Here is a 12,868-nt window from a genome sequence, read left to right as displayed (position 1 = left end):
AAAAATACTTTTAAAAAAATTTTGACCAACTTTTGGTCCTGGCAACATGCAAAGTTAAAAGGGGTCCTATTTGAGTAAGATTGTGCAAAAAATTCGAATTAGAATATTTTTCCTAGCGGATGCGCAGTGGCTTTCTGGACTAATTTTCTTTTGTGTTATTAGCGTGCTAAATAGTAGCTACAGATAAATGTGAAATGTGTTATATCCTGAATCGGCTAGAAAAGGTATTATATAGCTCGTTATTTTTTTTTTAAATTCGATGTAAACTTTTGTTATCTTCAAGTCGTAGTTGCATGCAGATATTGCACCCAAATCTGCTAGTAAATATTATAATATGGATTATAGAATGAGATTATAAAAATTAAATTATAATCAATCATTGACTTCACTCATCAATCATATCTCAAAAAAGGATTCGATTTAAGCTCTTATTTTTGTATCGATATATATATATATATATATATATATATATATATATATATATATATATACATATTTTTTAATAATACCTTAATAATTTCTGCTTTTTTTAGAGGAACTTATGTTGCACGAAGAAGTGATTGTGGACTGGAATTCACTGCAATCACAGGTTCAAGAAGTAAGACTTCTAGAGTCACTTCAAACGGACTTCGTTGTGGGGGTAAGTAATTTTTGTAACTGTGTTTTTAAGAAACATCTTTAAAGCCCACAAAAAATCATATGTCCATTGTTTCTAAGGGTTTTTGTGGGGTTAATAATATTTTTTGAGGTCGATACCACTTGAATCAATGCGTCTCCAATTAATATGAAAAAATATATAAAAAAGAAGCATCGTTTATGTTAAAAACGTGCTTTTTAATAGTTATTCTGGGGTTTTTATCGGATTTACTTAACTTGTTTTAACCTTTAACTTCAGATAGATAAGAGATTTCTGAAAACTCCCGAAAACTGGTCTTTCTTTCAAAAAAAGTTAAAAAAATATTTGAAAACCGGGTTTTTCGTATAAGGTGAGGCTGTATAGTATTTCTCCATTGCTAGAAAATACATCATCTCATGTTTATCAAGAATATACTTTGAGACGTGCCATTTGATGGCACATAAAGGCAAGGAACACCCTATATCTTATTTTATATTCGAAATCCTGTTAACTTCTCCATCACAAAAATATAAAGGTTTGTTATGATATACATGGTATTGTTATACAAAGTTATAACCAATTTTATATGAAAATCGTAACAAGTTCAACTCCCTGTATAAATAAAAATAAGCAAAACAACAATGGTTTATTAATGCCATATTTTTTTATTTATTGTCAAAATTTTTAAGAATTATTGATATTGCTAATTTTCTTTATATTAAATACAGGGTGAGTCAAAACGCAAGTACATTATTTTCTGAGTAATGTTAAATGGAACACCTTGTATTTTATATCATTATTGAGAAGTAACATTAGCGTACTTTAATTTTTATATAACATTTCCTATGCCCAAATTTATTAGTTTTCGAGATTTTTTCATTTTTCAGAGCAAATTATTTTAGGTGTTTAAATTTATCTAAATTTTAAGTAAGCCATGACTGAATTGACAATTGAAGATTACCGATTATCATTCCGGTAATCAATGTAACACTGTAGCAAATAAACAAATAAAAATAATTTATTAGTAATACATTTTACAAAGAAAAACACAACCACAACATGCAACATTTTTCAAACAATTAAAAACTATCTTTTTATGTAAATGCAACAAATAAACAAAGAAAATTAGTAATAAATTTTACAAAAAAAACACACAAACACAAAATACAATATTTTGTGAAGACAATTAAACACTACTTTTGTATGTAAATGTAACAATGTAACAAATAAAGAACGAAACATAATTTATCAGTAATACATTTTGCAAAAAAACATGTTTGAGAAAATTAGAAGCTACTTTTAATAAAATATTTTTAATATTTAATTACATAAGGGGTTCAAAATTGTCTCCCAACACATTTATGTACGCCTAAAAACGATCATTGAATGAGCTACTTACTCTACGGAGCATTTGTAAATTAACACATCGAAATACACTTTGTATTCTATTTTTCATCTCATCCCTTGTTGTTGAAGGTATTTTATAAACCTCATTATTAACGTAACCCCAAAAAAATCAGTCCAGTTTATTAAATTCTGGTGATTTGGGTGGCCACGCTACTGGTCCATTGAAAAATGAAAATATCTCTAAAACTAATAAATTTAGACATAGGGAATGTTATCTAAAAATTAAAGGACGGTAATGGTACTTTTCAATAGTGATATAAAATATAGGGTGTTCCATTTAAAATTACTGAGAAAATAATGTACTTGCGTTTTGACTCACCCTGTATTTGATATAAAGAAAATTAGCAATATCGACCATTCTTGAAAATTTTGACAATACGTTAAAAAATATGGCATTAATAAACCATTGTTGTTTTGCTTATTTTTATTTATACAGGGAGTTGAACTTGTTACGATTTTCATATAAAATTGGTTATAACTTTGTAAATACCCTGTATAACATTACAAACCTTTATATTTTTGTGATGGAGAAGTTAACAGGATTTCGAATATAAAATAAAATATAGGGTGTTCCATTTAAAAAACATAAGTTTGATCTGCCACTGTGTTATCGAACACCCTGTAACATTCTAACTAATTGTGTAATGTGAAGCTCAAAGGTGGCTAAAATTTTTGTTATTAACTTTTATTGCTATCTATTACTATAGCGGAGCTATTGAGTTTTATTCTACTAATCAATCACCCTGTATAAAAAGTCCTTGATTTAATCTGTTTTATAATCTATGAAATGGAGAATAACCCATAAAACCAGTGTTTCGGGTTTTTGGAGGTAAAAACTTACCTTACTGAAAAATATGGAAAAAATCATAAATATATTTATGATAATGTACATACCTATCAAAAGGGGGGAATGGGTGGCAGGCTAAAATGGCGCTGTCTTATTTTTTAATCACATAGAACATAAAAAAAATGAAAAAATTGAATTCTGGGAGTGGGGGCATTTTGCCTATCTTTACGGTACTCTTACATACTTTGTAAAAATTTAACCAATTCTCTTTTTTTCAGGGTGTAGTATCGTACATTGGTAGACGAAGACGAACAAGAGAGGTCCTTCAACACCACATGTACGACATAGAAATAAAGCAATGGCTAGAAGAAGCGGAACAGAACGAAAGGGATGACATCAATCTGATTATCGAAGAAGCGCAAATGAACGCCAGGCTTATCTCCGCTTAATTGTGATTTTTTAGAGTGATTGATGCTATTTCAAAAGATACTAATTTTGAAAAGTAAGACATCGGTATTAGTATTAACGTAATTTTAGATACATGTCCTCTTCGAATGCTAATTTGGAATTTATAAAGCATATATACGGAGGCAATGAGAAAATTCTCGGTCTATTGGCGAACAATTAAGTTTTTATCAAAAAAAGTACTTTTGTCTCACTTAAGTCGACATACAATGGGATCAACAGTGACAAATTTAACATATTTACTGGAGTAAGACAGGGATACGTGCTTTCTCCGTTTCTTTTGAACAGAGCAGTAGATTATGTTCTCTCCAAACTAAACTCCGACGCAAGAGGTATAAAATGGACGTTAACCACACGCCTAAGCGATCTAGAATACGCCAATGATATCTGCCTCTTAGGAAAAAAGGTTCCAAGATGTAGCTGAGTAACTGGAAACACTTTCCACTGAAGCCACTAAAATAGGTTTGAAAATCAATATTAGTAAAACCAAATCTGTGAGAATAAATGCAAGAAACAACATACTATTTACTATTAACAACATGCAGATTGGAAATGCGGAAAATTTTATGTATCTTGGAAGTGTCATAACAGAAAGCGTTGGTGTAGAAGACGATATTCGTATGAGGATACGAAAATCTTAACAAGCATTCAGGATGCTCAACCCTGTTTGAAGTAGTTAGTTTGAAGGTCTGGCCAGTATACTACGAAGACAAAGATCTAAATATTTCACTCAAATGTCATGTCTGCTCTACTCTACGGATAGGCTATTGATTATGTTCAAAATAAGAGAGCTAAAAGGAGCTACAACGTTAACGGGATTTTATTGTCTCATAGTCAATGGACCTCTAAATTTGAAAAAATCGAGGAGTGCTACCATTTAAATGGGTGCGTTTTTGAGAAATGGGTGAATGGCAGCTATGTACGCCGTTGCTCCCGCTTGGCGGCGCTAGTGTAGTTGTAAGTCAACGTTTTGACAATTCGTGAAGTTTGTATATGGTGTTTTTGTGTACGATTTAATAAATAATAAATTATCGCAGAAAAATACGAATATTGGACTGTTTGTGCGTTGAAAAACAAATTAAGAAAAAGGAACTCGAGAGTTACTGGAAAAAAGGAAGCCCTTATCGAAAGATAAACTATGTTAATCATCGTTTTAATGTTTTATTTCTCAAATTTATTTTTATCATTTTATTTTCTCAAATTAAATTCACACAGCGAAACAAACATCTTCTTCTTCTTCTTCCTTCTTGTATGTAGGCTTTAAAGCCTGTTTCTCCTTCAATATTAGCCTCCTAAATTGTTTAAATTATCGCACCATCTTTTTCTTGGTCTGCCAATACTTCTTCGTCGATTTGGTGACTTATCTCGTGCTATTCGTACTATCCTATCCTCTGCCATTCTACTAATGTGTTCGTTCCATCCTGTTTCCGTTTTGTCACTTATCCATTTATCTTGTACATTGCATGATCTTATGTTTTCGCTTCTCTCCCTATCCAACAGACTTTTCCCTGATATTCGTCAATGTATTTTTATCTATATTGTTTCTAGTAGTCGTCTCGTTTTAGATGTGTCAGGTCATGTCTCCGCCGTGTATGCCAATATAGGTCTAATTGCTGCTCTATAGATTCTTGCTTTTCTGTCTGGTCTTAGGTGTTTGTTCTTCCAGATGGTGTCATTAAGAGATACCGCCTCTTTACTTACTTTTAAGCTTTGTTGTCGTACTTCCTCTTCAACATATCCGTAACTGGTTATATCTATTCCCAGATATCTAAGCTTTGCTTCCTGCTTTATTATTTTGCCATCAATTTCAATTTTACATCGTAGTGGGTATTTAGATGTTGTCATACATTTTTTTTTCTGCTGATATTATCATATTGTATTTCGTGGCTGTTGTATTGAAGATGTGTGTTAATCTTTGGAGATCGTCTTCTGTCTCGGAGATTAATGCGGCGTCGTCTGCATAACATAATATTTTCATTTATTTGTTCCCCATTTTGTAACCATGACCTTTACGTACTGCCTCTATTATTTCGTCCATTATTATATTCAAGAGCAGTGGGCTTAACGAGTCACCTTGTCTGACTCCGCTTTGTACTGGTCTAAACTGTGTTAGTTTTCCATTTATCTTTGCCTGTATTCGATTATGGAAGTAGATGGTTTCGATGGTTTGTATAATATTGATTGGTCTTCTATACAGTAAGTATAAGACGTCTTCGACTTGGATGCGATCGAAAGCCTTTGTCAGGTCTATAAAACACAGATATGCTGGTTTATTGTACTCGATGGCCTTTTCTTTGATTTGTCTTAGTACAAATACGGTGTCTACACAGGATCTTCTGGATCTGAGTCCTTGTTGTTCATCTAATAAAGTTGTTAGTTTATTGATTTTGTTGGTTAGGACTTTTGTGGTTAGCTTAATTACGGTGCTCAGTAGATTTACACCTCTATAATTGTTGAGATCTTCTATATCTCCTTTCTTGAACATTACATAAAACAAATCACAACATGAAACAAAAATATAATATGCAATATTTACTTAGAAATATATTGATTGGAAGAGTTGACATAAGTTGACTTGACCTCCAACTACACAAGCGCCACCTACGTTGAGCTTTCCAGATTAGCTGCCATTAGGGTGAGTGCTATGCTCTTTTGGTACAAAAACGTCTACAGGAAAATTGTTCCAGGTTAAATTTACTATCGAAATATTACATTTTAAAGTCAGAAATATTTTTATTTACAAAAATATATTCAAAAGAAAAGCAAAAAAAAAACAACACGAAAGAAAGCAATTTTGTTTTTTGCCCCATAACTTTTTACCACAGGGATATAGGTATAGACATTGCTTCAGCAAAAAATAACTTACATTCTTTCTTTTTAAAATGACGTTTAGTAGAAGTCTCTAGGATTTATATTTTCCGAAATAGGATTTTAAAAATTCGCCGCTCGCAGCATTTTTGGGCCATTTTCTCCATTATTTCGCAAACATTGTTCTGTAACTTTTTTTACGCATATCTAGGTATATGCAGTGGTGCATTTATTAGAAAGAGGAGTCAATTACCTTTAAAATGGTCTATTGTATAAGGTTGCTTGACTATGTTGAAGCAAGTTCTGCTTTTTCAAAGTTTTGTACTTTTAATGATTTTTGATATTTTTTATGATTATTTTTTAAATTTCTCATTATAACCTTTTTTCTTGTACATTTAGGGATATACAGCAGCATATTTTCATTACTTTAAATTGGTGTATTCCAAAAAAATCTCGGACTATTTTTAAACAAGATATCCGTAGGATATCCAAGAGTATCCGTAATTTGAAAAAAATTTAAAATTTTTTATTTTTTTTCTCAAGTAGAAGAATATAATTGCATATTATAATATAATTTTTAATTCCAAATAATTTTTCTTAACACCTTTTGATATTGTGAAATATAAAGGTACTTTACTCCTGAGCAAATTCATATTTTTTAGCATTCCTCGTACACTATTAATAAAATTTTATATCTGATGATTGCATTTTAAGTTTCACACTAGGCAGAGCATTTTGTAAAGAATAACTTTTCTTCATAAAATTAATACTAAAAAAGTTTTCCATATGGTTCCAACTATTGCATGTGTATATGTCACACTTTGAAAAAGCATATCTTGTTTAAAAATAGTCCTAGAATTTTTTTACAGTACACCATTTTAAAGTAAAGAAAATGAGCTTTCCTTTTTATTACACAATGTATAATACCCAAATATACAATAAAAAAGTTATAATGAGAAATTTAAAAATAATCGTAAAATATAACAAAAATCATTAAAAGTATACAATTTTGAAAAACCGTATCTTGATTAAATATAGCCATACGGCCTTCTACGATAGAACATTTTAAAGTTAATTGACTTCTCTTTCTACTAAATGTACCATTATTACTAAATGTACATTGCGTATACCTAGAAATGCGTAGAAAAAAGCTACAGAACAATGTTTCCGAAGTAACAAGGAAAATATCCCAAAATCGCTGTGAGTGGCGAAGTTTTAAAAATCATATTTTGGAAATTGTAAATCACAGGGACTTCTACCAAACGCCATTTTAAAGAGGAAGGATGGAAGTTTTTTCTGTGAAGCAATGCCCATACCTATATCCCCGTGAAAAAAAGTTATGGAGCAAAAAACAAAATTGCTATCTTTCATATTTTTTTCTTGCTTTTCTATTGGATATATTTTTGTAAAAAAACATGTTTTTACTTCAAAATGTGATATTTTGATAGTAAATTTAACCTGGAACAATTTTCCTATAGACGTGTTTGCACTAAATGCGCATAGAACTCACCCTAATTCGCCCTGTGCCTAGGGACTAATTCACCCCTTTCTCAAAAACGCACCCATTTAAATGGTAGCACTCCGATGTTTTTTCAAATATAGAGGTCCATTGACTATATGAAACAATAAAACCCTGTTAACGCTGTAGTTCCTTTCTAAAATACATGGACAAACTGGGGGTTAAATTCCCAATTTGTTAATGACTAAATAAGGTCCCACTGACCTCTGTGGACTGTATGTTAGTTACCAACGCTTTGGTTCAAAAATCACACCCCATAAAGAGGTGGTAAAAGGTTATATCTAATCCTTTAACTAAGATTAAATTAATAAAGCGAGTTGAGAAAGTAAAGGTTTAATTATCCTAGATAAAAAAAAGGTTACAAAATAAAACAATAATTAAATTAAAAAAAGAACCAATCTAAACGTGTACTGAATATGGAGTCAAAATTCAAAATGTCTATGAATGTAAATTTATTTGAAAATGTTTACTCAAAAAGTTTTGTATAGCTACCATAGTCCCATTATTGCACTTCACGGTGGCTGGTTTCAAGTCAAGGAACTTCTGCTGGTCGAAGTAATCTGCTGGTCTCGAACGGCCACGGCTCAAACTTAGCCCAAACACCACAAATCTGTTAGTTCTTCGCTGAATTTGGCGGTAATAAAATCACAAATACAATAAGTAGACTCCAATATAGTCTACTACAAACTGAACAGTTAGGTGAAATTTTGTATTTACTCCTGTATAAAATAAAGGAGTTAAGAAACAATAAATGATTAAAAACACTTATTCAAAACAACAAAATACAATTTTTACGTATGGTCTACAAATTTTTAACCACACATAATATGTGTACAACTCTAATTGAGTCAGGGTACTGGCGATACATTTTTTAGTGAGTTGACGAGACGAGGACAATTTCTCGCCCGTCAGGCCAATAAAAATGGAACAACGAATCGACAATTTCAATGTATGGCGCGCTAATATTTAATTTAGATTTTAAATACGCGTTTCCGGAACAATACATAATCAATAGCCTAGGATGTGAAACCTGGAAAGTGACACAAACAAACTGCAGGTCTTTGTTAACAAATGCCTTCGAATAATTGTTCATATTTTCTTGCCTAACATCAGCAAAAACGAAGATCTGCTACATCTAACTGAACAAAAGAGTGTAAAAAATGAAATTGAGTCCAGAAAGCGGGGTCGGATCGGCCACGCACTACCAAAAGTAACTCCAGTATTGCATAGACTGCTCTAGAGCGGAATCCCCAAGAAAAAATAACGAGGTCGGCCAGTACAAACTTGGAGAAGATCAATCATGGACGAGATAAGAGGTCAGAGAAAGTCTTGGACTGAGGTGAAATAATTTAGACGGATCCTAATTCATATTCATATAAAATCATTCAATTTTTTCATTAACAAAATTCTTCTTGTGTGGGTGCATTGTCATGATAAAATCCGAATGTTATTTTATATACCTTGCCCTTTTTGTAAAATATTTGTCTCTACAGCTATTCTAAAAGATATTGGTCGTATTCCCCTTTTTTGTTTTGAATTTTTTGTTTGTTCACAAGGTTGTTCACGAGGTAGATGTTCACATAAACAAGTAGTGGCGCCATCTATGAATTAGACCGAGAAGTTTCTACGTCGCCCTCGTATTGTAGATACTTTATTGTCACAACGGAAGATCCACAGATTTCTTATCTCGGAAACGACTGCAAATGCAGACACTTACAAAGGGAAATTACTGTCTGCATAATATGAAGACGTGTCCACGAATGTGTTAATTAGGACTATAATGGTATCTTTTGAAGCAGTAGCAAATATGTTAAACAATTTTCTTTTAGATCTTTTTTAGAGAATGATTTTCACCTTATTAGGATTTTATAATGTGTAGGACCAACACGGGCACATTAGTAGTGTATTACCAGCCTTAGATGCAAAGTAGGATAACGCGCACAAAAAATTTGCGAACAATTTTGGTTTGGGTTGCGCAACTATGGTTATACGTCAAAAAAGTTGACGTTTTTCAATTCTCTAGTTGTTTTTACGTCAACGTAAACTTTTTTGACAAATAACCATAAGCGGACGTTTGAATCTTTATTAATTAAATTCGAAACTACAATTTTAGTATGATCAAATAGGTATTTTCAATACCTGTCAAACGAGATATCACCGTCAATAAGGTCAAATTTAAAATTATCGGTCATAGTGGCTCTGTAACGTCATCTGTCACTATTACGTTACCTGTTATGACTATTTGAGAAGCCTACGTCCATTTATTTCCTCCCTCCAAATTTGACATGTTGGGCTGCGACAGGGAGATGCGCTGGCGCGTCTCCTATTCAACATAGCTCTGGAAAAAGCGGTCAGGGATACCTGAATAGACAACAGAGGAAATTGGAACAAAATCCTTTGTAAAAGGTATAAAATTTTATTAAAATCCCTTTAAAGGGCTATATCACAACTAAACGTTTTCGATTTTATGAAAAAATCATCATCAGTGTGTTTACATTCCAATGACTTAATGGCTCAGTTGTCATTAAGTCATTGGAATGTAAACAACTCAATTTGTATCCCACGTGTTGGGAAATTCAATACATTACCTAAGGGCATTTTCCTTGTTGCCATGTATCCATCATAAGGCATTTTATTTAAGTATGCACCTTTAATGCATCCATGTTATATTTAAAGGGATTTTAGCCGAATATTTTTCTTTGGTGGCTCAGCTAGCATCCAATCTAACACTGATGATGATTGTTTTATAAAATCGAAAACGTTTTGTTGTGATGTAGCCCTTTAAAGGGATTTTAATAAATTTTTATACCTTTTACAAAGGATTTTTTTCAATTTTTGTGATTGATGGTATACAGCCAACTACAGGAAAAAAATTTTCTTTTCCTTGTGGATTTTTTTTAACAGAGGAAATATTTTTTTTAATAAATCATCCCAAATTTTGGCATATGCAGATGACGTGGACCTAGTGGCCCGCACAACACGCAAACTAGAAGAAATGTATACCACCTTCTCAAACGCCTCGAAAAATATGGGCCTGAAAGTAAACGAGGAGAAAACTAAGATGATGGCATCAACACCCAACAATAGAGCCAGAAACATTAATCACCAATTCACGGTTGATAACTCTATCTTTGAAGTGATGGACAAATTCACATACTTGGGCTCCCTGATCACCAAGGAAAACGTCATGATCGAAGAAATCAAGCGAAGAATAATCCTAGCAAAACAAATACTATTTTAGACTGAGTAGACATATTATGAGAAGCAGAAACTTAAGCCAAAAAACAAAAAATAACCATATACAAAACCCTTATACAACCAGTGTTGACACATGGATCGGAGACATGGACCATCTCCAAGACAGACGAAAACCTTCTGTTTATATTTGAGCGAATGATCCTGAGAGGAATATTCGGTGGCATCGGTGAAAATGGTGTTTGATGGAGGAGGTACAAGTACGAGATATACCACAGATGTAAACATATATTTGGTGGTAAAGACGTAGTATCTCTTATAAAAATAGGAAGACTAAGATGGGCACGACATCTAGCAAGATCACAGCATAACAACCCTCCTAGAAGAATCCTTATGTCACAACCTGTGGGAAGTAGAAATAGGGGTAGGCTAAAACTCAGATGGAAGGATGGTAGAAAAATAGGCGCAGCAAACTGGCAACAGTTGGCAATGGATAGTACTGACTGGCTTAATAGACGTGGGAAGGTCGAGGCACTTTTATAGGGCTGTAACACCATTGATGATGATGAAATTTCACTATTATAAGTATAACCGTTCAAAAGATACGAGGGGGGAGGGGTCTTTTGGCTAACACTTTATACATTTATTTTTTAATCCCTTTTTGACGGCAAAGACACTAACTATATTAGTCATTAACTATGTCCGAAAGAATGGGGGAAGTTGTTACAGTCTTAATAGTGCTTCCTATCATTTAGACTACTGAAAGTAGTCTATTATTTGTGGGCATTATAAAGATTTACTCTATTTAACTAGTAACTTATATGTTTTTACGCGCTTTATATTGTTACAACACTGGCCAAATCCTATAGGCGCATCTAAGTCAGTCTGAATGTTCACCAAAAAGATATTTTTAAACGTAGCTGAATACCCCATAGTGATTTATTTTTATAGTAAGTACTAAATGTTGTGATATTTTAATTGGAATATGTAATAGTAGCGAACTAGTCTTAAGTCTAAACCTTATAACAGACGAGCTAGATTTTATTGAATATCATGCAATGTTTTCAGTATTACAATATAATTTTAAACGGCTTTTTTTGTATGAACGTGACTAAATATAGAGCTATTTTTTACATCTTCAATGTGCTTCCATGTATAAAGATTTGTTTAGACATAAACATGACAACATTGTCATATACCTTATGTAACTAGAACTAAGGCGCATTTTAAACGCACATAAAAATGCTAAAAGAGCTAAATCAGTACCATTCTTCACTATGTATTAAAGGCAGTACCTACTTTATATGTATATAGGTATTTTTCTTTACGAATGCACTGTCATAACTAAAAACTCTTTTTCACTGTGATGTAAGTGATATAGCACCAACCCTTCGCAATTTTTGAGAAGTACCAGACTTCTGCCTCTTTGTGTTTCAAAGAAAGACTTTATATATAAATATTATTCATTTTCACTGCCCTTTCATATACAGGGTGTCCCAAAAGCAGTGGAACAGTCGAATATTTCGTGAACTAAACATCGGATCGAAAAACTGAAAAATATGTGTTCAATCATTTTCAAAAATCTATCAAATGACACCAAACACCAACCCCCACTACACCCCCTGGAGGTGGGGTGGAGGGTAACTTTAAAATCTCAAATGGAAACCCCTAGTTTTTCTTGCAGATTTGGATTCGTTACGTAAAAGTAAGCAACTTTTATTCAAGACATCTTTTCGAACTGTGTATAGATGGCGCTATAATTGAGAAAAGCCATTTATCCTGATACCATAGGTAAATTATAGAAACGGTCTAATATCTCGAGAAATACACTTCCAAATGAGAAACCAAAAAAAAAAGGTTTTTAATACTTTTCGAAAACCTATCGAATAACACCAAACATGACCCTCCAACCCACCCCCTGGAGGTGGTGTGGGGGGTAATTTTAAAATCTTAAATAGCAACCCCCACTTTTTATTACAGATTCACATTCGTCATGAAAAATTAAGCAACATTTATTTGAAACATTTTTTAGAATTGTTGATAGATGGCGCTTTAATTGGAAAATAACGAA

General features: G+C 32.5%; 1 protein-coding gene across 3 annotated transcripts in view; it reads left to right on the top strand.

Moving 5' to 3' along the window:
* LOC114340021 (two pore calcium channel protein 1) overlaps positions 1-7,958 on the top strand; it is a 47,791-nt gene extending 39,833 nt beyond the window's left edge. For all 3 annotated transcript variants that reach the window (XM_028290734.2, XM_028290747.2, XM_028290739.2), the window contains exons 12-13: positions 534-640; positions 3,089-7,958. In XM_028290734.2, coding sequence (XP_028146535.1) covers positions 534-640; positions 3,089-3,259 — 278 coding nt within the window. In that variant the 3' untranslated portion in view covers positions 3,260-7,958. The remainder of the gene's footprint in view (positions 1-533; positions 641-3,088) is intronic.
* Positions 7,959-12,868: the final 4,910 nt, after the last annotated feature.

This window comes from Diabrotica virgifera, chromosome 7, assembly GCF_917563875.1.
Source record: "Diabrotica virgifera virgifera chromosome 7, PGI_DIABVI_V3a".
Lineage (NCBI taxonomy): Eukaryota > Metazoa > Arthropoda > Insecta > Coleoptera > Chrysomelidae > Diabrotica > Diabrotica virgifera.
Note: the sequence above shows the minus strand (reverse complement) of the source record. Positions and strands in the feature narration are given on the sequence as shown.